Source organism: Borostomias antarcticus, assembly GCF_949987555.1.
Source record: "Borostomias antarcticus genome assembly, contig: scaffold_79, whole genome shotgun sequence".
Taxonomy (NCBI): domain Eukaryota; kingdom Metazoa; phylum Chordata; class Actinopteri; order Stomiiformes; family Stomiidae; genus Borostomias; species Borostomias antarcticus.
The window spans coordinates 634,623-659,478 of NW_028175942.1; the positions used below are offsets into that span (position 1 = coordinate 634,623).

The 24,856-nt window shown below is 46.6% G+C and overlaps 4 protein-coding genes across 4 annotated transcripts in view; 3 read left to right on the top strand and 1 right to left on the bottom strand.

Annotated features, from left to right (window-relative positions):
* Positions 1-991: 991 nt before the first annotated feature.
* Positions 992-1,705, top strand: LOC311329014 (transcription termination factor 1-like; the record flags this gene model as incomplete). Its single annotated transcript, XM_084462900.1, has 3 exons — positions 992-1,044; positions 1,263-1,476; positions 1,606-1,705. Exons 2-3 carry the CDS (start codon positions 1,313-1,315, stop codon positions 1,703-1,705), a joined length of 264 nt encoding a protein of 87 aa, XP_084319026.1. The 5' UTR covers positions 992-1,044; positions 1,263-1,312.
* A 307-nt stretch (positions 1,706-2,012) lies between these two features.
* Positions 2,013-3,715, top strand: LOC311329030 (transcription termination factor 1-like). Its single transcript, XM_084462921.1, has 3 exons — positions 2,013-2,074; positions 2,296-2,381; positions 2,833-3,715. Exons 1-3 carry the CDS (start codon positions 2,019-2,021, stop codon positions 3,102-3,104), a joined length of 414 nt encoding a protein of 137 aa, XP_084319047.1. The 5' UTR covers positions 2,013-2,018; the 3' UTR covers positions 3,105-3,715.
* Positions 3,716-6,670: 2,955 nt separating this feature from the next.
* Positions 6,671-14,449, bottom strand: LOC311329001 (Golgi reassembly-stacking protein 1-like). The gene is made up of 9 exons (XM_084462886.1): positions 14,307-14,449; positions 13,734-13,814; positions 10,340-10,543; positions 10,105-10,191; positions 9,820-9,950; positions 9,132-9,270; positions 8,886-9,018; positions 8,619-8,679; positions 6,671-8,274 (listed from the first exon to the last, which is right to left on the bottom strand). Exons 1-8 carry the CDS (start codon positions 14,367-14,369, stop codon positions 8,651-8,653), a joined length of 867 nt encoding a protein of 288 aa, XP_084319012.1. The 5' UTR covers positions 14,370-14,449; the 3' UTR covers positions 6,671-8,274; positions 8,619-8,650.
* A 581-nt stretch (positions 14,450-15,030) lies between these two features.
* LOC311329015 (tetratricopeptide repeat protein 21B-like) overlaps positions 15,031-24,856 on the top strand; it is a gene marked incomplete at both ends in the record, with an annotated part of 12,401 nt that continues 2,575 nt past the window's right edge. The window contains 10 exons of the mRNA XM_084462901.1: positions 15,031-15,121; positions 15,747-15,913; positions 16,666-16,823; positions 17,027-17,111; positions 17,208-17,306; positions 18,155-18,347; positions 18,500-18,597; positions 18,870-19,064; positions 19,459-19,594; positions 19,907-20,031. Coding sequence (XP_084319027.1) covers positions 15,031-15,121; positions 15,747-15,913; positions 16,666-16,823; positions 17,027-17,111; positions 17,208-17,306; positions 18,155-18,347; positions 18,500-18,597; positions 18,870-19,064; positions 19,459-19,594; positions 19,907-20,031 — 1,347 coding nt within the window. The remainder of the gene's footprint in view (positions 15,122-15,746; positions 15,914-16,665; positions 16,824-17,026; positions 17,112-17,207; positions 17,307-18,154; positions 18,348-18,499; positions 18,598-18,869; positions 19,065-19,458; positions 19,595-19,906; positions 20,032-24,856) is intronic.

The following is a 24,856-nucleotide window of genomic DNA, read 5'->3' on the forward strand; positions in this document are numbered from 1 at the left end:
TGCCCTGCCGTAGGGAAGAGTATATGGAAGAGTTGAAGGAGTTTGTTCCAAACATCAAGTCCAAATCTCGGAACCAGATCCGCAAGCTCATTAAGTATGACCTGGAGAGGTTCAAGTCTTTCAAAAGCCAAGGTTGGTTTCCTCATAAAATTGGTTTGTCTCTCCCACAAATCAGTGGTGGTCATATATAATGACCTGGCTTCTCAGCAAGGACTTTGTAGACTGTACACTGGTGTCATTGAAGCTTTAGAGCCTGTAAGATGTGTCTGAAACTAAACTGTTTCCTGTCTCGTCAGGTATCCCTCTCCGCAGTGGTCGGTTCAGGGATGAGGAGAACCAGAGGTTGACCAGGAACGTGTCTGACTTTCTGGCGTTAACGGGTGTAGAGAGCGCCAACCACCTTTTCTACCCTAAACGCTTCAAAGACCAGTATATCCACATCAAACGCTTACGTTCACAGCACAAGTTCCTTGACAGAATAGGTAGGGATTCTCACCAGCTACTCACCATTAGAATGAAGAGTTTTTCCTTCCGTTCTTAATGATGAGTTTTAGCTTTACATGTTGTTTTTTTTGTCCATCAGATCTCATTCTCAGGACTGCATGAATACTCGGCTTCCATTTTGTTTGTCATAATGTGTCACATTCACATACTGTACGATCCCTGTTGCTTTAGCCACCATGAGGTGAACAACGCGCCACAATTCTGCAATGCATCCCAACGCTGAAAGTTCTCCTCCCCTCCTTCTGTCCGGTCCTGTTGCAGCTGAAGGAATCCCCCGCTCCTGGCATGCAGTGTACGTACGAGGCAGGAGGATGTTTGATAAGAATAACTACAAGGGAAGGTGAATCTGAGCTCCTCTCTACCACACACACACACACACACACACACACTCTTGGCCATGAGTGTTTGACATTTTTACCAATGTTTGCTTTCCTCCTAAAAGGTTTACAGAGGAAGAGCTCCACCAGTTGAAGGAATTAAAAAGACGGCAAGGTAACAACTGGAAGAAGATTTCCCTGGAGAAACACTTCTCTCTGATTGGTGGGTACGCCATTAAGATGGAATAGACATAATGAAGGAACAATGGAAGTTGGTACAGTAGGTTAATAAGAGCAGTGTTTTATCTATGGGGTGCACATGGTAAATAGAGGATTAGACATTAGCTGCTGAGTCCACATTCATTCAAAGGTATTTGTTTTGCTTTGTGTGTGTGTGTGTGTGTGTGTGTGTGTGTGTGTGTGTGTGTGTGTGTGTCTCAGCCTCAGCCTCAAACACAGGTCTGTGGAGTGTGGAGGAGACCAGTCGTCTGATGGATGCGATGAGGGACTACCTGCGAGATCTGACTGAGCCGGCGGGAGAAAACCAGATGAACGGAGAGGTCATCAGGAAGGAGAAGCTCTACAAGGACATCCCCTGGATGGACATCAGCCACAAGGTCCAAACACGCTCTCTGCCGCAGTGCAAGGAGAAGTGGTAAGGAATGTGTGTGTGTGTGTGTGTGTTTGCGTAGTTGCGTGTGTGTTGGTAGGGGGAGGGGGGTTGAAATGTTTTACACGGAGGATTTCTATGTTTGAGATATGTCCTACTGTATGACCTATTCAGGATGTGGTTACTCAAGGAGAAGATGGCACCAGGGCGTCAGGCGGTGTTCAGCAAAGGCGTCAAGGGCACCCAGGCCAAGATCGACCTCATTGAAAGGTGAGTGTCTCACTGCTACATCTAACACTACTACAGTAGTACTGCTTCCATCCTCACTTGCTCCATGCTGGGCCCTCTGATTTGAAAACACAAGTGAACATCTCCCATAAAGACCACTTTATCCTGCTACACCACAGAAAGGCTAGCAATTCAAAGTTGTGGGTGGGAAAAAATTATACTGAGGAGTGAATTTAATTAACTCTGTTACACACACACACACACACCTCTGGATTGTGGTCAATCCTGCAGCCTGGAGGTCTGATTGGCTGGTCACCAACTCCAGCTGTTTCATATTGAAACGTTTCAGGATGTACGCCATGCAGGTTGAAGATGCAGCAGACATCGATTGGGACAAAGTCGCTGAAAGCATGGGGTAAGAGATTACCTCAGTTTAGACAAGTAGTTCAAAGTTATCACCTGTCAAGACTCAAGTTCACTGAGTGAGAGTGCAATGTGCTGGTCTACTGTAGTGTGTACTAAGCTACTGTAGGTGTGGATTCACCTATCTGCATACTAAGCTACTGTAGCTGTGGATTGACCCAGCTGTGTACTAAACTAGCTGGGTACTTTAACCTGTATCTCTATGTTGTGCAGGCATGTGACTCCATTTTACGTCCAGTTGCAGTTTTACCGTCTGAAGAAGTGCAAGGTGCCACTGTGGAAACAAATGACCTACGGTGGTAAGTTCACATATGTCCCACGGTAGCTCATCATCAAACAAGTTAGTTTGTTTATTACCACGTCAGTTTGTGTCTACTGAAGCACACCATGGATACACACAACAGTTGCAACTCTGGTATTGTCAGCTTTAGCTTGCCGGCCAGCAATATTTTCTTTACATTTTGACTTTTGAATATTATGCAGTTGGTTGATGGCAATAACCGTTAAATATGTCAGCAGGGACACAACAAACATGCGGAAAAGTTTATTCAATCACCAAAAAAAACAAAACACAGTTCATGTCAGAGGTGGCCAAAAGTACAGAAACTCCATTCATTAAAATGTGTTGTCTCCCACTTTTACCTCAGTTCTGGAACTGCTGTGTGTACCTATGGCCATGTGGTGATGCCTCGGTGTTCAGTAGAAGAGTGTTTCTTTCCTTATTCCACTTCTTCTTTCTGTGTCTTCCAGATATTATTGACTTCTTGTATAAGAATGTACTTCCTGAGTTCAGGAAGCACCTGACCAAGACTCCTCTGAGGGAAGAGAGCCTGGAACAGAGGGCCGACCCCAAGGAGTACTTCCTGCTCTCTGACATCTTCTCTGAGGAATCTGAGGTGGACAATGTCAATAAGGTCTCCATGACAACGGGAAAAGAACCAGACCCAATGGGTGCGTGCGTAAATGTGCTCGGAGCGCACCCAGAGTGCTCTCTGGTTATTCGGAAATTCAGAGCACTCTGAGCGTCCCCGTTAGAAAATTCAGAGCACTGTGCTCTGGGATCGCTCAGTGCGCACTGGGTGCTCTGACTGAAAAGATGGTTTGTCTGAGCGAACTGACTGTTAAGATGTATTGTTGAGAGACACCAATATCAACTAGATATATTGGTATCCAGAGAAGATGTGGGCAGATTAGACTCTTAGGAAAAAAGAAAATGTACCAGCACTCGCAGCAAAAACCCAATAGGGTATTTATTCAATAAAAATCATAATAAAGGCATGGGAGAGAGAAAGAGTCTCTTTTTTCTACGTTAATTACGTTTTTTGAGTTGTGCCCACTTCTCTACTTTGAACAGATTAGACTCTTCCCAGATGAAAGAGTATCCACTCCACAATATTGCTAAGGATGAGAAACAAGCACTTTTTGATAATTCTGTTATAAGAAGGGAGGCTGATAAAGGTGGTGCGGTGGTATTGTTCAACAAATCTGACTATGTGAATGAGGGCTACACACAGTTGACAATGGAAAGAGATGGGATTTCTATACAAAGGGATGGGACAATTTCTATACAAACTTCCCCTGTAACTAGTTAGTGCGTCAGTCATGTTATATCTCTCTCTAGGTCGTCCTGGGATAATTCCTCCCTGCACTTATCAGTGCATAGTAGACATAGCCTACAGGTGTTACTTTTAGACACCTTACTTTTAGACACTTTGTTTTGCTTGCAAAGGTTATTCATAGATATCTCATGCACCGTTGCTGTGGAATGTTCATTTAAAATAAACACTCACCAACTGTACAACATATGCTGTCAGCATTCTTTTCTTTAATGATACACACTAACACATGCGTGTGCACACACACACACACAACAACAACAACAACAAAATCTACATTCCCCCACTCAGAAGATCATGGGTTTGTTTTATTTGTCTGTTTTTGAAAAATGTTCATTACCTCCCCCCAGCGCAGGGTGGGAGGTAATGTTTTCGGTGGCGTGTTTGTTTGTCCGTCCATTAGCAGGATTACGCAAAAACTACCACACCGATTTTCATGAAACTTGGTGGAAGGGTGTAGCATGGGCCACCTTAGAACCCATTACATTTTGGAGCAGATCTGAAGCACGGGGCGGGCCCATGGGCCACTTAAACACGACTGGCCATTCACAAAACCTATGCTGGAAATTCACCAAGCCAACGGTCTGACGAAAACAGTGGGGGTTCTAACCGTTGGGAGATTATATTTCTGATACATAAATCATTGTTTGTATGTGACCAGTGCACATTGGGCTTTGGGTTGGGCTATTGCTGGCATGGACAGAAAGCAGAGAGCAGTTCTAACTTAATACAAATGGAGATTAGGCTAGACATTAAGTGCTTAACCAGGTTAATCCAGGACTGTCATTAATCCAGAGAAACTGATTTTGGCGTGGTCTGATATTTCTCTAAATGTCATGAATTTACTGTAACACACACTTAATCCAAAGTGATTGATATTTTGATTTGAAGGACAATCAAAGCTACATTTATATGCCATATAGTTTGGTCAGTATCATATGCATCTTTTAAGTAGACCTACAAACACATAGTTATGTTATAAAGAGTAATTATTTGTGCCACCACAAATGCAGTAAAAACATTAAATTACAGTGATAAATTGTTTTGTCAGTATGAAAGTTGTTTATCAAGGTCTTGATTATGTAAGGATGTCAAAATAGTTTATCAAAACTGATATCTAAATAGCCATTCTTCCTAAGTTTAGGGCAAATAACCTGATGCGCGCCAAGTGGTTTGTTTCATACAACCATCCGAAAGCTTTATTGGAAACTGTTTGACAAATTATTAGCCTAATAACTGAGAATTCTGGGAAGGTTGACTCATCTGCCAGGAGAGTGACCATAATACCACATCTCATGGTGCCATTTCTGGGCGTATGTGCTGTTGGGATATCTGATCAACCTATTCCTATTCCATCCTAACTTGCACCTGTGCCTGTGTGATCTGAACTTCCTATTTGCTTTGTTCCCTTATAAAATCTCTCTGCACTGTGCTTCATGTCAGACTACTAATCCTCAGGTGATACTGAGTATCAGTTTCTATAATCTAATTTCACCTTTAATATGCAAACTTCCTTTATTATTGGAGTCAGTCACCAGGGCTGTGAGGATTGTGAGCACATATGAGGGCAAACTGGTCCAACAACAATCCACTCACCCTACGGGCTGTTTTGTTTATCAAATGGCAAAACACAAACAAGATGCAGGGACATCTGATGATGTGCTGACATGGACAGATGTTAGAATAGTGGACAGGCGTCAGAATAGTGTGATGTGAATGAGCTGTGGACTTGACAATTAGTGACGCACACACAGCAGAGCTTGACCCAATTTACTGAATGAACTCAGCTGGGACTGATTGATGGGAGAGGCTAGATAAGCAAGGCAGACGCCACATCGGGAGAGCACCTCACTACGCGGCTGGGCACTCCTATGGGAAGGGTGGTTGTCGTTCGTAGTTATTAGGACTACCGGCGACGAAGACAGGTACAGAGGGGGTAGCTGTTCCTGCGCAAGGAGGGGAGGTTTGCTGCCTCCTGTAGTTAGCTAGGGACGGGATTAGAGCAGTGCTATAGCCGCATGTTGCTCACTGACTACTGACACTACAAACGAGGCATCATCGTACCTTCTATTACGCTGTCCAGCGAAGCCGTTTCCCCGGGGAGCTGGACGGCGTCCCAAGCGCAGACCCCGGGGGAGGGTCTCGCCAAGCGGGCGAGTTGAGTGCATTCTAAAAAGACTTCATTTAGACTATTGTGATTTTGTGTTGTATTCTTAGCATAGGTTTATATCGTTTTTATAATTAGGGAATGAAAGAAACAGGCGAGGGCGCGGCATCGACCACAGGCGGGACTTCTAGATTCCCTTTAAATCACGTGTGTGTGTGTCGTGTGACCCAATTGGTTTGAAGTGACTTCTGAAGGTTCTGTGTGCCCTGTTGGGGTGTGGTCCAGTTGGTTGGTGTGGCCAGGTTGTAGTGTGATCACAAGTTGCTGTGGGAACTTGGGATCGCCTGTCATGGTCCGCGGTGGGCCCGCCTAAACTCTTGTCATTTCTCGAGCGATGAACCCGAGCTATCGTTTTATGAATTGTAGTTATTAATAAAGATTGTTCTTTTGTACTACCTCCTGTCCCGTGGTCATTCAAGGGTTCTGACATTAACCTTAAAGCAGTACTTCCTGCTACCCTATACCCACATTTATTATATTATTATTATTATTATTGATCTGCCATGGGAGTCTATGGCAGGCCCTATAACGGACTGGTCGCTTTTTACAAAAAGCGGCAGAGTCGTAGAGGCTTAGGCCCTGAAGCCATGGAGCAAGTCTCACATGGATTGGCCAAAAGGTGGCGCTATAGCAGCCGACTGAAGTTGCGAACTTTGAACAGGCATATCTCAGGCCCCGTTTGACCTACAGACATGACAATTTGCACACATATGTCTATCCTCATGACGAACATTTTACTGCTGTAAAGTCGTAAAACGTCCAGGACAGGAAAATATAGTTTATTTATTCAAAACTTTATTTGGGTTCTCGCTGATTTCTCCATGTCAGGATACAGAATAACACAGCCTTTCCTACAAGTCGCAAAGTGCATTGCTTTCAATGCAAAGCATTCCAACTGATCTGCATTTGAGTCAAACAAACAAAAAAATATTTGAATAATTCTAAATTGTACAAACTAATTCCTTGTTAATAAGGCATTATTTGCATGTTCTCAAGTCTCAGTGAAGCAGTGCAATAGCCTTAAGACATGCACAAATGTAGAAAAATTAAGGTGACACATTAACATAAAGGCAACTAAATGTCATTAAATGTGATTAAAGAAAATACAATCATAAAGGTAAGCTATCTGTCCAGTGTAACTACTGTAGGATTGGCCCAACTTGAATAAAAACAGAACTGTAAGTGAATTAAACTTTTCCAGTGAGGCAACCAGCCTACTACCTGTTTACTGTAGGTAGACTAACTTTTGGACGCAACAAGAAGGCTTTGATGGTGATTGAACGGGTCAGAGCCTGAGAGCAGAACAGTTTCTCTGAAGGTCCTACCAAGGAGGTTATATTAGGGTCAAACTGATTTGAATACAGGTACCACCCTATTCTCAAATCAGATATACAGTATTGTTAAAGTGCAACATACAAGTACAATGCTGTATTAGCATGAGATAACTGACCAGCTTCACAATAGAACCGCATTTGCGCTCATCAACAATGTAACATCTACATAAACAAACTACACAATACCGTCAATGGAGTAACAAATGATATGACACCTCACATGCAGTATTTGAAAAGTACAGAAACAGATATGATCATCCAAAAGACTAAAACATTCTCTCCAAACAGATTAACTATGTAAGCAATGCTTACATACTGTACCTACAGTATACTGTATACATGTTGATCACAAATAAGATACCTGCATGTATTATATATAATAAAATTTTTGGTGCAGAATTAGGAGCTAAGATGCACATTTTCCAGCAGCTTGGTGTTAGTAAAAACAAATAAGATACTACAATCAGGCCTCTAGTTTGGTAAGTAGGAAACCTTTGCAGTGTGTATAAACCCTTCGACTACTGTGCAGAACATTCAAATTGCCCAACCAATCATCCTACAATTCACCGTTAGATAAACAACCTTTTGCAAAGATGTGCAAATCGCATGCAGTGATATTTAAATAGAAAGCAAATGTCTTACAAATAAAAACAAATGTCAACAATAAATCTTATGTACTAATAAAAATAATGTGATTTTCCTTTAAATTCTTAGCCTGTACTCTTGAGCAAGCTTAATCAGTAGTGTTTCTGAGTAGGATGCAGACTACTCCTACTCATAGAGATATAGGTTATTAATAAAGCTCTTTACTTCTAAACATCAGGGGTAGTCTTCTGAGGTGGTCCCAGGGCCTCTGCTTCCTCTGACTCTGGGCTGGCGGTTGTCAGGTCCATGTCCTGCTCAGGTGACACGCTAGTGTCCGACAGCGCCTCCTTGGTGACATCGGGACTGGGATCGACCTTGTCGGCTGTGGGTGCTTGGCAGGGAAGAGAGGAGTCTGCAGTTTGGTCCACGTGAACTTCCCTGACGAGCACGCCTGCTTCCACCGACGCCTCCTGGCTCACTGATGACTCATCTACAGGATATAGTCATTATTTGCCTTAGAGAGAGAATTTGTCTTTGTTTTGCATTTCGTTTTATATGACCTTTTACGTGTTGCACTTTGTCTCGATGCTTTTAATGTCTCACGTAAAGCACTTTGAATTGCCTTGTTGCTGAAATGTGCCTAAACATGCCTTGCCTTGCCTTCCACAATAAGTCATTGATACAAAGTGGCTATCACAGGTGAACAACATACATAAGGACATGATGTGGACATAACAAAACATACACTTCCTACAAGATATCACATGAGATTACAGACTGCAAACACAGTGCTGTCCTTTTTTCTTGTTTCATTTTACAGTAGATTCATCTCACCCAGGCTGAGCAGGTTATCAGGGTAGGATGTGTCACCGACATTGACAGACGCTGCAGATGTCTGGTATGCAAACAGAGTTACAATATGTACTGTTAGTGCGTTCAAAGCTCCTTAAAACTATTTTGTTAATGCAACTGAAATGGGGCAGTTGGATGTATAAAAAAACAAACGGTAACACACACAAACAGAATGCGCACACGCGCGCGCACACACACACACACACACACACACACACACACACACACACATTTACTTAGTATTATCACCTAGCTCTGCAACTCCGTCTTTATGAGCAGGCAGAAAGGTGTATTTTAGAGACGGGTCTTCTACAGGTTGTCCACTGTGTTCCAGGCCCATCTCTCCCTCATCACGCTGACCGGACGGACCCTCTATAGCCACCTAAGTGGAGGGACATAAAAAAGCAATTGAGCCTTTCGGCTTTCTACAAAAGCTTTTCTGAAGCGTTCTCAAGAGTAGAGGAAAAGTGCTTGACGAGCTTCTCTGTACAGTACCTCAGCGGAGTCACTTGTAGTCATTTCTTGTGTGTCGCCATCTTGAGGTGTATTGGAGGCGCGGGCCCTGTCTCTCTGGCTGTGACCCAGGCGGATTGGGATTCTGTGCAGGTAGCCGTAACCAATCCCACAGCCCAAGCTGAAATCAAACAGACAAGATGGGGAGGCCGATTAAAGTGATTTCCAACGTGCTTAGACTGAGATACAGTACATATCAATAGAGATTCTCCATCTCTTGGCTTAATCTGTGTCCAAGAAACAGGCCTTAAATCTGTACTATGCAGGGATATGTGAGCTCCTGCTCTGTGTATGATCTGATGCAATGTCAATTTCAAGGAATTTCATGAATCGATAACTGTTAATCTTAACAAACAACAGTCGATTAATTAATAAGAACATCCAACGCTGGACTGCGCTTTACTCGCTTCATTTTTGTGTCTTTCTTCCGCTGTGTCGTTGAAATTTCCCGGCATCCCAATTAGCCTTCACTACATGGCGTGGCGCCCTCATGTGCAGTCAGACCCTAAATCATGATTACATTTCACGCAACTCCCGTTGATAACGTTCGTTCCAAAAAAAAAAAAAGTTCCGTTCCATTAACAAGCAATTAATCAAGTAACCAAATCTTACTCGAGTAAATTCTTATCGGCAATTAATCAATTAACATTCCTAGTGCCAATTACGGTACCTGCCCTCTCCTCCCCAGGCCCCATTAGGGGTCACCAGCACCTCCCTGCACTGGTCTCTCTGCGTGTTGTAGACCAGCAGCTTCAGAGGCTTGCCCTCGCTGGCCTCAATCAGAGAGTAGAAGTCCTCAGACTGCGGGTCGATAAACAGGAAGTGACAAGCAGTCACAGAGGAAGAGAAACAAAACCATCTCAGAAGCTTTGTAAGCGTTATCTTTCATCAACCTCTGAGGTTGATATTTTTCATGTTTTGACTGTAAACTCTGTTGATGAAAAGGCAGACTTACATCTTGTAACACCTGGTCTGCCCCAACGATGAAGTCTTGTTTTGCTTGCAAGCCAGCTAATGCAGCAGGGGAATTTGATTCTACGTCCTAAGAGAGGTAGAGCTATTGAACCATTCTATACAGAAAATATCAGCATCGTCAACGACACACACGTATGCACACACACACGCATGCACACACAGCAATGAAAATCAATCAAATCAAAATCAAACCCTTGCCTTTGGTCTTGACTCACCAAGACATGCCACACGTTTTCAATGGCTCCCTGGAAGCTACAAAAGCGGACGCTGGCTCCCAGCAGACCCTGTCCGCCCCACATGTTACTGGGGACCAGCTCCAGCTCCCGAGCCTTCTGGGCCTTGGTACTGTACACCTCCAGCTTCACAGGCTTCTCCACATTAGCCCTGAGCAGGTCTTTCAGCAGGCTGCTGTCTTTGTTCTACACAGAGGGACAGAGGGGGGGAGAGAGAGGGACAGAGAGAGAGGGAGGGAGGGAGGGGGAGAGAGAGAGAGAGAGGTACTGTAAACACACCTGTTCTTAATCCGAAAGGGCTTAACAGCCTTACACACAGGCCTTGATTTGCTAAAATCCAAAATAAAGCCTGCTAAATTTCGTGTTCATTTGTTCTTAATGTATTTGCAGGTGATTGCGTTGATGGCGTCAAGTGCAAACAAATGCTGGTTTTGTGTGTTTTGAATGGATTTTACAAAATGGGGGCAAATCAGAACTCTGAAATAAGTTTTAACTGCTTTTAATGCACATGTACAGCAGACAATGACACACGTGTTTCAGTCCTCCGGCCCACGTCAGTGTTTAGCCCGCCTAGGCATCGTCTCGCGAGCCAGACGAGTCGACTACCGGCCCGGACTGTCAACTACGTCTGGTATTCAGACGCAGAAATTTTGATGAAGGAAAAAAAACGGGCAGATATCCCGTCAAACCTCCGTAGAGAGTAGTAGACAGTCCGGACCAGAAGTGATGAGTTTTTTTAAGAACTTCCTTTTACAAATTCTAAGCGGCTGAAGTCCAGACCCTCTCCTCCATAGAGAGTCTGGCTCCGAGACTAGCCTAGGCGGAAATGACCCATACAATATATATATATATATATATATATATATATACAGGTGCATCTCCGAAAATTAGAATATTGTGGAAAGTTCATTATTTTTCGTAATTTAATTCAAAAAGTGAAACCTTCATATATTATACAGTGTAGATTCATTAAACATGTAGTGAAATATTTCAATGTTGATTGCCTCCATGCCACGCTCCATGTTGTTGCAGTAATTTTTGCAAAAGGAGCCCCCACCAAGTATTGAGTGTATAAATGAACATACAGTACAATCATAAAGATTAAAACAAAAAAGGCTTGAAATATTTCACTTTGTGTAATTGATCTAGAATACATGAAAGTTTAACTGTTTCAATTAAATTACAGAAAATAATGGACTTTTTCCACAATATTCTAATTTTCTGAGATGCACCTGTAAGATAACCACCAAATTAACCTCATGTCCTGTGGCATTGACATGCCTGGCTACAGGGGGCTTCTCGTCATGGTTCCTCAAGTTACTCTCACGCTCAGATATTCTGGCCTTCAATTCTATCTTGGTTTTACCAACATAATAAAATCCACTTGGGTATTTCAACAGATACAGTGCACTGTCTATTTTGTTCTACATGTGATTCTTCCTCTTGCTTTGATCTTTTTGCCGTGTGAGGGTGTATGAAACAGTCAGCATTAATCATGGCATTACAGCTAACAGTTATTGCAGGCAAAGTTCCCTGGGGGGCAACGTCGCCAAGAAGTGTTGGGGTTGTGTGTATGTGTCATTTCTCACCAATCTCTCTCTCTCTCAGAGTTTTTGCATGTTTATTAGCAAAAATAGGCGGAGTGGAGAACGACCGTCCAGCCGCTAGGTCACTTGAAAGTATGTGCCACTGCTTTTTTACTGTGTGCTCGATGGACTGAGAAATGGGAGAAAAAGTAGTGCACAGTACAGTGGATGGACCACTAGGGGGGGTTGGTCTTAAGGTGAGGAGGCTCGTCCTGTCCATCTCTTTGCCTCTGGACATGCTGCTCAATACAGTTCTTTCTTTATAACCCTTAGTCCTAAAACAGTCACATAGGTCCTTGGCTTGTCTTTCAAGTTCAGACTCTGTACTGCAAATTCTGTTTAGTCTTTACAATTGACTATATGGTAACCCTCTTTTCAAGCTAGATGGGTGGTAGCTGTAGCTAGAGTAGGTAGTTGTTTCTGTCCGGTTGTTTATGGTACACAGTAGTCTGTTTCACATCAGGGTTTTTTACCAGCACATCAAGACATTGATTCTCTGCTGGCCTCCAAAGTGAATTTGAAAGAGGGGAACCTGGAGTTCACATATATCACAAATTCGTTAAGCATCTCAGAAGTGCTAGAAAAGACAAAAAATAGATCATCAATATATCTGAACTAAAAGGATCCCATGGTATACATAACCCTCTTCAAACTTCCCCATGAATTGTTTTTGTTAACTGTATGCTCTAAAATCCACAGCCGTCAAGAGTTGAAGACTTGTGGGGTGAACATGCTGTGTATCCTATCTCCTTAAAGGGCTTTCAACCATGTAGAACTTGACCAGAAACCTGTCCATCCTGCACTGCATCATTCAGACCACTGACAGCACACATCAAAAACTGGACAGGGAGATCCCAGCAGCGAAAGATAATGTACTCTGGAATAACCCAGAGGCAAAGAAATGCATGAGTTGCAAGACTCTTAGGCATTACTGGTATTGCGTGTTTCCTTCTTGTGACTGGCACTAAATCATCTATAATATCTGTATTTCATCCAGAAGCTCTAATCAGCTTGGGCATTTTTATACAAGTGGTACTGTAGGCTAACAGTTTTGTATGTGGTTTAACACACGCAAGCCTTCAGTAGATCTGCCCCGTAGACCTCAGATGGGGCGTTCCCTTGAAGGAGTGTCAATATTGACAGAATTAGACAAACACTGGCATTAGATTCATGTTTGATATTGGACTGCAGTATGCACTACATAGGAGAGTGGCTGTGTGCACAACCTGTCTTTAGGTGCAGGATAAAACCAAATCTGGATTATAGCTCCCAATACTTCCAATTAGCAACTTTTCAACCCAACAGCTAGGTTGAAATGTTACTAATTGAATAAAGTATTGGGAATTATAACCCAGTGTGCAGATATCCATTTCCTCCAATTATTGGACTATGTATAACAGAGAGGTCTAATATAAGATAAGATAAGATAATACTTTATTCATCCCGTCAGGGAAATTCAGTGTTGCAGCGTGACACATAACAATAGACAAACACTAAACCACAAGACGGTACAAAACAATAAAACATGAAAACAATAAAAACATTAAAAGGTAATAAAAGCATAACAGAGCAGTAAAAGCATAAAATAAGCTTGTTTTCAGGAGTACTAAAACTAAGAGTCATTAGCCATCACCTACTCCGGTCAATGGAGTCCCTTGAGTCTGGGGAGGCGTTGTACAGTCTGATGGCAGAGGGGATAAAGGATCTCCTGAAACGCTCAGAGAAGCAGCACCGCGGCAGGATAAACTCTAGTCTCAACCCTACACTGTCCCCACAAATAGTTTACTCACCAGTCTGGTATTTCCTATAGACAAGATGAAATCAAAGAAAGGCTCCAGGCCAGCCTTCTCTGCTGGCGAGTCCTCTTGAATCTGAAAATGATACACATCTTATCTGATCATCTACACAGTAGTACACAGGCAAATGTACACTAGCATTTCCAGACACAATTTCAGGGAGATGTACTCAACACTCCTAATGACAATAAGACATTGTGCAAGTCGGCTAGCTAAACCCTGGTATGTTAACTCAATAATGGTCTGTATGACTGGTCTTTGTCTTGACAGCTGTCATATGAGCGATGCCACATCAGCTACCGTGGGATCTCCTCGCCATCGATGAGGACATGACATTCATTAGGCTACTATTAGCGAGCAGCGTAGTATGCAGCTATACCTGGGCTAGTTTTATGGAAAATAGTTAGCATGCTTTCATAGTTGAATATTGTTCTGAATGTAGCTTGGCAATCAACTTGGCTACCAACACACCAGACAGCAGTCGATAAATCGTTTCCTAAGCGTCGCTTTTAGCGTAACGCCACCCTTCAACAACCTTGCCTGGTACGCCGATTTAATTGTACCTACCCCGTGGACATGATATCCACTCGTCCCTCCGTCTGATAAAAGAGAGCTTGGGGATAAACCCATTGCAACCGTTCAAACGAATGTGAAACTAGCTACAGTAGGTAATAACTAATATCAACCGCGAGCTAGCTAACGAGCTGTCACAGAACTCATGGTTCTCGTTGCACTGGGAGCGTTCGCTGGAGGTCAGACAGTAGTAATAAATAGCGATTGTAGAAAAATCGAGTTTGATCTCCCTCTCTCTTTCGGTCTCTCTCTCTCTCTCCCCCTCTCCCCTCTCTCTCTCTCTCTCTCTCTCTCCCCCTCTCCCCTCTCTCTCTCTCTCTCTCTCTCTCACCCATGCTCTCACCACACAGACACACTCACGCACTCATGCACTTAGCTGAACTTGGGGGTCTTGGATGAACTGTTAGGTGTTCATATTCCAAAAACTTAGTCCGCGATGAATATCTTGCTGCTTAGCTACAGACATATGCTAAAGGCATTAAAAAGTGTGTATTTCCTAATATTTAGCTAACTAACGTTAACGTTACTTGTTTTACCCACACAGGCGTCCCTTACATACTTCATAAGAGAGAAATTATTCAGACAAGCCATACATACTGCTGAGGAATATTTCAAGCTATACAACAACGATCCTGTTCTCAAATGTTTCAAAGCTTATGGGAAACTAATGGAAGGTATGGGTGCCTGTTTCGTTACTGAAAGATGACTTCAGACGCGCATGAACAACAATGACTCTGGCTATAATTCAATTCTGGCAGGTAGAATCCAGGAGGCCATACGGGAGCTGGAGATGGTCAAAGACAATACCAGTGTGTCCATATGTGCTCCAATGGCTCTTATCTGTGCACACAAGCAATGTGAAACATGCGGTAAGTGGACAGCTACATTCAGATTTCCAGTTCTACCACAAAACAAACGGGTTGTGGTTTGAATAAACCAACTCGATAGACCGGTTTTCCCCTCTAATTTAATCCAATTTACAGGACACAGCTGAGAATGTTAATACCTCTCTTACCCTCTGTACAGTTATTAGCCTTATCAGTGCCCAGTGCATTTCTGTTCAACACCTTTGATGGAATACTTTGTGATGTTTTTTTTTAATACCACACTTAATAATATAATAATTTTCTATTTAAATTTCACCCTTAACTCAGCCTCCAAAAAGGTACTCATAGAGTTTATTTATTTAAATTCATTAGTCTCCTTAGAGAGAAGATGCATTGTACTATATTATAGCTTTTGCTAATTTCCATCTCCAGTCCCATATACATACAACAATACAATAAAAATGATGCAATAAAACATGCATTCGTACAATACGATGAAAACATGCATTTACATATTAAAACACTACATTACAGATTCCATGTCATAGTACTTTACTCATAGTACAAGTACTCAAGCACTTGGCTTTTTTTCCCCTGTTGTACCCAGATCGAGAGGCTGTGTCAGAGTTGGAGTCCCATGTGCGGACCGTGCGTAAGACAGCAGGGGAGCAGGCCTTGTTCTATGGAGGCTTGCTCCTCTGGCTCATGGGACGCAATGACAAGGCCAAAGACTATGTCGACAAGATAATGGGGATCTCCAAGTCTTCCAAAGAGGTCCATGTCTTCAAATGTATTATTAACTAGTGCCCAAATACAGTATCTTTGACAATATATGAATTTAATAATAACTCAAATTCTGGTAGAAAATAATTAACAAATTAACATAACAAAAGATAAACATTATTAATGGAGAGACGTTCCTGTATAATGTTCTGTCGGTCTGAGCAGGGATTAATTCTGAAGGGCTGGTTGAATGTGAGCTCAGAGGATGAGTTCCAGAGGAACAATGCTATCCGATACTTGGATGGGGGAGTACACGACTCCAAAGATGTCCTTGGATTAATGGGAAAGGTACAAAATCTCTCCACCTCTCTTATTCTGTCATCGGTTTGTAGATAGGCCTAGTGTGGTAAGAAGGCGTCTAAGATTGCTGACATTAGATTGCTCTTTGCTGTTGTGAAGAAATTCAAGTCTCACCACTGTGTTTTGTTTTCCTACTTGACTGTTGTTCTAACTTTGTAGTTCGTTCCTCTAGAATCAGTCTGTTAAAACTACAAATTCTTCCTGTGTGACATCACTTCCCTGTCCTCTTCATCCTGAAACTGTCACTTCCTTTTTCACGTTATAAACTATCGCCTTCGTCCCCCAGTGACTCACTCTTGACTTGGATACACTTCCTGTTCTCGAATCTGAATTTGCAAATCGTAACAGAATGTCTTTTGTTTGAAACCAGCTTGAATCGACCACTCGCGTGCTCTTATTTTTAAACCAAGTATAAAAATACTTTCATACTGTTACATTTACAGGTGAAGTACTTTTTGGAGAAACAGAACTTCACCAGATCCCTGGAGATCGTCAATCAGATCCTGATGTGCCACCCAGATTTCCTCCCTGGAATGCTGCTGAAGATGACCCTGTTCCTGGCTCTCCAGGACTGGGAGCAAGGCCTGGAGCTGGCCAACAGGTGGGCTGATCACACCTGGCTCAACTACTACTGTCAGATATATGGGGTTTGCTTGATTTAATTGACCCTATTCAATGAAACCAATGGAACAGTTGCAAAATGCACACGATGAGGCAAATCAAGTGCACCTCAAATGGAGCTACTTGAAGAAAATGTCCAGTTATTCTATTAGTAATGATTCTAAATGTTTCGGTTTTATCCAGAATTTTACAACAAGATGGGAGGAATTTTACGGCGATTCAAGTTCTAGCCATCCATGCCATAGTGAAGGATGGAGATCTAACAAAAGTAAGAATGTCACATTAATTCATAACATTAAGAATGCTGCTTTGACACAATGGTGTTATAAAACAAAGTGACTATAGGTATAAGTCTGTGCTGCAGGCGAAGGAGCATCTCCAAGTACTGCTGAGTGCTGTGGAGATCTCCGAACCTTGCTCGCCAAGTGTTCAGGTCCGGATCACACAACCCATCAGCAGACTGGTAAGAGTAACTGGTTCATTTCTCCCACTGGCAGGAGGTTACAAATGTATACCGTGTTATAGTGGCATTCATGTTACGGCAAAGCATTGTAGCCTACTTTGTAGTTTACCACTCAAATAAGTACTGTATGATGGGTTAGCTTTGACAATTAGTGTCATGTTGGTATTGTAAAGCCTTGTGTACTCAAAGGATGGGTAACGAATGTCCTTGTGCACTCAGAAGAAGTGTTGACCAGTGTCATGTAAACATACAATATATCCCTTTGACCTCTGTGAAATGCCTTTCCTGGGTCCTGGGTACCTCTGCCCACTCCACCCAGCTGACTGATTCTTGGTCTGGCATCGCAGTTTCTCAGTTGAAAAATGATCGGTCCAGTGCCGCGGGCACTAACAATGAGCTAATCAGTGCATGGGCGGGACCAACGCCGTTATCAAGGCGTTAGTCGTCAGTCTCTAGTGATTGGTTAGGAAAACTTGAATCCAGGCAATGGAGGCAGTGTCAGGCTGAAGACCTCCAGGGTAGTTCTCATCTGGGCTTCTACATATCCCCTGGTTTCTGTTGTCAATGGCACCCACAGAGCACAACATTCTAGACCATTGTTTATCAAGGGACATGGGTCTCTTGTTGACAGTAGAAGAGTTAAAAAAAAAAAAAAAAAATACTGTGATTTTGATACAGAACATAGCAACTGTACAGAAGTGACACTGAGATCAACTTGTATGCGATTGAATGTTTTCCCCCCCCCCCCCCCCCCTCACACACACACACCTCTCTCTCTCTTTCCCCATCTCTGTCTCTCTCTCTCTGTCTCTCTCTCTCTCTCTCTCTCTCTCTCTCTCTCTCTGTAGTGTGCTGGTAACGCTGAGATCCTACAGCTTTTGACCCCCTTTGTTGAGAGGGCGTATGCCAAGGCACCAGCCGACGCTGACATTGCCAATGAGATGGGCTATCTGCTGGCCCTGCAGGACAAGGCCAAAGAGGCGACGCGCTGGCACTCCACTGCTCTCAACGCCGACAACAGCAGCGTGCCGGGGGTAGCAGGTGACCTTTCTGCTGGGGGAGTTCATGTTCAACAGAAGCAACACGCTGCATACTATCTCTAATTGAAAGAATATCAGGCTCTGTGAATGTCTGGAAACATAGTGTAAATATGGCTAGTGTGTATACTGTACTTCTCTCATTTTTTTCTCCAGGTCTAATTCGTTGCCAGTTAATGGATGGACAGCTGGAGGAGGCAGCCATCCAGCTGGAGTTCCTTCGAGAGATCCAGCATTCGATTGGCCAGTCGGCGGTATGACAGGAATGCACAAACACACACACACACACACACACATACACACTCACAGACACACACGCACACAAATATGCGTGCACACACACACACACACACACACACACACACACACACACACACACACACACACACACACACGGGCACTCACATGCACACATTAATCTCCATAAGTGGTTTCAGAGACCTATGCAGGATATCACTAGTCACTGTGCACATTCTGAACGTGTGAACTGATCTGCTACAGTACGTCATCTCTCTGTGCTGAACAGGAGCTGGCCCTGCTGCAGGCCCTCCTAGCCCATAAGAGAGGGGCGGGGCTGGATGTAGTGTCACCCATACTGAAGGAGGCCATGGAGCTCCACTTCCTAGCTCTGCGAGGACGCCCGATGGGCCCGGAGTATTTCCACTTACTCCACCCCAACTTCATCTTCCAGGTGGTCAACCTGAACCTTTCCTACGTCCAGGTACAGCAACCGCTGTGTTATAAGAGGAAAGAGACAAAAAGGCAAAAGAGCTGTGCGCACATCCAACCTTAGTAGGCCAGGTGTTGGATCTTAGAGTACATAAGTGAGGACGCTGATTTCCACACACTGATTTCTCCCGGTTCACTTTATTGAAAATATCGCAATGTTTCGACCCTTAGGTCTTCATCAGGCAACTTCAACTTGAAGACCTAAGTGTCGAAACGTTGCAATATTTTCAATAAAGTGGACTGGAAGAAATCAGTGTGGATCTTTCCTCTCTCCTCATAGAAGGAAAGAGATACATCTCACACCACATGAAATCCATATACAATAAGCACAGAGGTGACTAAAAATGAAGCTCTAATGATATAGAACATCCCTTTCCTCATCCCAGGAAAAGCCCATCACTGTAGGCCAACCTCTACCGTTTGTCCTGAATCACTCCATTATGATCCTGGATCCTGTGGTCAAAATGGCTCCCGGTCTCATGTTTGGTGCCTACCACATGGCCCACGCCAAATACCTTGCAGGTAAAGCCAGAGAGTGGGCAGCTACAATGTGCCATTGTTTTTTGCAATGTGACATGCATTTGTATCTGTCCCTATTCAAGTAAATCCTGAAAAAAATAGACACAGGGATAAAGGGCCAACCTTAGAAGGGATAGCAATTATGAATAAAGACAAATGTATTAATTTTAAGTCGCTTTGGATAATAGCGTCGGCGAAATGACTAGAATGTAAATTATTCAAGTAAGTTGAGAGGCACAGTACATGAACTCATGTATTCAGGTAAGATTCAGATCTTATTCAGGTAAGATAACACCCCGTCGTTTCCCGTGGAAGGTGACAGTGCTTCTGCCCAGAGGTTCCTAGACGTCTGTCTGGAGAAGGAGCCCACCAGCGCAGAGGTTCACCTGCTGCAGGCCACCATGCACCTTCACCACGGGGACTACCAGAGGGGCTTCTGGGCTCAGCCACAACTTCCAGGTGAAAAATCATGGGGTTTTTTACGTTGGATTTTCTTCAAGACTGAGGGCGTCTAGCCTATCCTCACACGTCTTCTTATTTCTTAATCCCCACTCTCTCTCTTTCTCTCACTCTTTTCTTCCTTATTTTCTCTCTACCCCCCCCCCCCCACACCACCTCCCTTGCCTCCATATGCCCCGTCCACTCGACCCTATACCCCGCCCTCTCTACCCTATACCCCCCAACTCTACCCTATACCCCCCACTCTACCCTATACCCCCCAACTCTACCCTATACCCCCCCACTCTACCCTATTCCCCCCCCACTCTACCCTATACCCCCCCACTCTACCCTATTCCCCCCCAACTCTACCCTATACCCCCCCCGCCCACTCTACCCTATACCCCCCCACTCTACCCTATCCCCCCCACTCTACCCTATACCCCCCAACTCTACCCTATACCCCCCACTCTACCCTATACCCCCCAACTCTACCCTATACCCCCCCCCCACTCTACCCTATACCCCCCCACTCTACCCTATTCCCCCCCCACTCTACCCTATACCCCCCAACTCTACCCTATACCCCCCACTCTACCCTATACCCCCCAACTCTACCCTATACCCCCCACTCTACCCTATACCCCCCCACTCTACCCTATACCCCCCCACTCTACCCTATTCCCCCCCCACTCTACCCTATACCCCCCCCGCCCACTCTACCCTATACCCCCCCACTCTACCCTATACCCCCCCACTCTACCCTATACCCCCCCCTCCACTACCCTATACCCCCCCACTCTACCCTATCCCCCCCACTCTACCCTATACCCCCCCCCACTCTACCCTATACCCCCCCACTCTACCCTATACCCCCCAACTCTACCCTATACCCCCACTCTACCCTATTCCCCCCCCACTCTACCCTATACCCCCCCACTCTACCCTATACCCCCCCCACTCTACCCTATACCTCCCCACTCTACCCTATACCCCCCACTCTACCCTATACCCCCCCACTCTACCCTATACCCCCCACTCTACCCTATACCCCCCAACTCTACCCTATACCCCCCACTCTACCCTATACCCCCCCACTCTACCCTATACCCCCCCCACTCTACCCTATACCCCCCAACTCTACCCTATACCCCCCACTCTACCCTATACCCCCCAACTCTACCCTATACCCCCCACTCTACCCTATACCCCCCCCACTCTACCCTATACCCCCCCACTCTACCCTATACCCCCCCACTCTACCCTATTCCCCCCCCACTCTACCCTATACCCCCCCACTCTACCCTATTCCCCCCCCACTCTACCCTATACCCCCCAACTCTACCCTATACCCCCCACTCTACCCTATACCCCCCCGCCCACTCTACCCTATACCCCCCCACTCTACCCTATACCCCCCACTCTACCCTATACCCCCCCCACTCTACCCTATACCCCCCCGCCCACTCTACCCTATACCCCGTCCACTCTACCCTATACCCCCCCCGCCCACTCTACCCTATACCCCCCACTCTACCCTATACCCCCCCACTCTACCCTATACCCCCCCACTCTACCCTATACCCCCCCACTCTACCCTATACCCCCCCCACTCTACCCTATACCCCCCCCACTCTACCCTATACCCCCCCCCACTCTACCCTATACCCCCCCCACTCTACCCTATACCCCCCCGCCCACTCTACCCTATACCCCCCCCACCTACCCTATACCCCCCCACTCTACCCTATACCCCCCCGCCCACTCTACCCTATACCCCCCCACTCTACCCTATACCCCCCCCACCAACCCCCCACTCTACCCTATACCCCCCCACTCTACCCTATACCCCCCCCACTCTACCCTATACCCCCCCCACTCTACCCTATACCCCCCCCACTCTACCCTATACCCCCCCACTCTACCCTATACCCCCCCCACTCTACCCTATACCCCCCCACTCTACCCTATACCCCCCCCCACTCTACCCTATACCCCCCCACTCTACCCTATACCCCCCCACTCTACCCTATACCCCCCCACTCTACCCTATACCCCCCCACTCTACCCTATACCCCCCCACTCTACCCTATACCCCCCACTCTACCCTATACCCCCCCCACTCTACCCTATACCCCCCACTCTACCCTATACCCCCCCACTCTACCCTATACCCCCCCACTCTACCCTATACCCCCCCCACTCTACCCTATACCCCCCCACTCTACCCTATACCCCCCCACTCTACCCTATACCCCCCACTCTACCCTATACCCCCCCCCACTCTACCCTATACCCCCCCACTCTACCCTATACCCCCCCGCCCACTCTACCCTATACCCCCCCCCCACTCTACCCTATACCCCCCCCCACTCTACCCTATACCCCCCCCCCCACTCTACCCTATCCCCCCCACTCTACCCTATACCCCCCCACTCTACCCTATACCCCCCCACTCTACCCTATACCCCCCCCACTCTACCCTATACCCCCCCACTTACCCTATACCCCCCCACTCTACCCTATACCCCCCCCACTCTACCCTATACCCCCCCCACTCTACCCTATCCCCCCCACTCTACCCTATACCCCCCCACTCTACCCTATACCCCCCACTCTACCCTATACCCCCCCCACTCTACCCTATACCCCCCCCACTCTACCCTATACCCCCCCACTCTACCCTATACCCCCCACTCTACCCTATACCCCCCCACTCTACCCTATACCCCCCCCACTCTACCCTATCCCCCCCACTCTACCCTATACCCCCCCACTCTACCCTATACCCCCCCACTCTACCCTATACCCCCCCCACTCTACCCTATACCCCCCACTCTACCCTATACCCCCCCCACTCTACCCTATACCCCCCCACTCTACCCTATCAACCCCCCCACTCAACCCTATACCCCCCCACTCTACCCTATACCCCCCCACTCTACCCTATACCCCCCACTCTACCCTATACCCCCCCACTCTACCCTATACCCCCCCACTCTACCCTATACCCCCCCACTCTACCCTATTCCCCCCCCACTCTACCCTATACCTCCCCCCCACTCTACCCTATACCCCCCCACTCAACCCTATACCCCCCCACTCTACCCTATACCCCCCCACTCTACCCTATACCCCCCCACTCTACCCTATTCCCCCCCCACTCTACCCTATACCCCCCCCACTCTACCCTATACCCCCCCACTCTACCCTATACCCCCCACTTTACCCTATACCCCCCACTTTACCCTATACCCCCCCACTCTACCCTATACCCCCCACTTTACCCTATACCCCCCCACTCTACCCTATTCCCCCCCCACTCTACCCTATACCCCCCCACTCTACCCTATACCCCCCCACTCTACCCTATTCCCCCCCACTCTACCCTATACCCCCCCACTCTACCCTATCCCCCCCACTCTACCCTATACCCCCCCACTCTACCCTATACCCCCCCCTCCACTACCCTATACCCCCCCCACTCTACCCTATACCCCCCCCACTCTACCCTATTCCCCCCCACTCTACCCTATACCCCCCCCCACTCTACCCTATACCCCCCCACTCTACCCTATACCCCCCCACTCTACCCTATACCCCCCCACTCTACCCTATACCCCCCCCCACCTACCCTATACCCCCCCACTCTACCCTATACCCCCCCACTCTACCCTATACCCCCCCCCCACTCTACCCTATACCTCCCCACTCTACCCTATACCCCCCCCACTCTACCCTATACCCCCCCACTTTACCCTATACCCCCCCACTCTACCCTATACCCCCCCCCACTCTACCCTATACCCCCCCACTCTACCCTATACCCCCCCACTCTACCCTATACCCCCCCACTCTACCCTATACCCCCCCCCACTCTACCCTATACCCCCCCACTCTACCCTATACCCCCCCACTCTACCCTATACCCCCCCACTCTACCCTATACCCCCCCCACTCTACCCTATACCCCCCCCCCACTCTACCCTATACCCCCCCACTCTACCCTATACCCCCCACTCTACCCTATACCCCCCACTCTACCCTATACCCCCCCACTCTACCCTATACCCTCCCACTCTACCCTATACCCCCCACTTTACCCTATACCCCCCCACTCTACCCTATTCCCCCCCCACTCTACCCTATACCCCCCCACTCTACCCTATCCCCCCCACTCTACCCTATACCCCCCCACTCTACCCTATACCCCCCCCTCCACTACCCTATACCCCCCCCACTCTACCCTATACCCCCCCACTCTACCCTATACCCCCCCACTCTACCCTATACCCCCCCCACTCTACCCTATACCCCCCCACTCTACCCTATACCCCCCCCACTCTACCCTATACCCCCCCACTCTACCCTATACCCCCCCACTCTACCCTATACCCCCCCCACTCTACCCTATACCTCCCCACTCTACCCTATACCCCCCCCACTCTACCCTATACCCCCCCCCACTCTACCCTATACCCCCCCACTCTACCCTATACCCCCCCACTCTACCCTATACCCCCCCACTCTACCCTATACCCCCCCCACTCTACCCTATACCCCCCCACTCTACCCTATACCCCCCCACTCTACCCTATACCCCCCCCCCCACTCTACCCTATACCTCCCCACTCTACCCTATACCCCCCCCACTCTACCCTATACCCCCCCACACTCTACCCTATACCCCCCCACTCTACCCTATACCCCCCCGCTCTACCCTATACCCCCCCACTCTACCCTATACCTCCCCACTCTACCCTATACCCCCCCCACTCTACCCTATACCTCCCCACTCTACCCTATACCCCCCCCACTCTACCCTAT

Excerpts from the sequence above, each read along its gene's own strand:
- LOC311329030 (XM_084462921.1), top strand. The coding sequence starts at position 2,019 with ATGCAGGTTGAAGATGCAGCAGACATCGATTGGGACAAAGTCGCTGAA. Across the intron at positions 2,075-2,295 it reads AAAGTCGCTGAAAGCATGGG|GCATGTGACTCCATTTTACG; the intron begins GTAAGAGATTAC and ends TATGTTGTGCAG. Across the intron at positions 2,382-2,832 it reads GAAACAAATGACCTACGGTG|ATATTATTGACTTCTTGTAT; the intron begins GTAAGTTCACAT and ends TGTGTCTTCCAG.
- LOC311329001 (XM_084462886.1), bottom strand. The coding sequence starts at position 14,369 with ATGGGTTTATCCCCAAGCTCTCTTTTATCAGACGGAGGGACGAGTGGA. Across the intron at positions 9,271-9,819 it reads GCCTGGGGAGGAGAGGGCAG|CTTGGGCTGTGGGATTGGTT; the intron begins GTACCGTAATTG and ends GTTTGATTTCAG. Across the intron at positions 8,680-8,885 it reads AGACGGAGTTGCAGAGCTAG|ACATCTGCAGCGTCTGTCAA; the intron begins GTGATAATACTA and ends TTTGCATACCAG.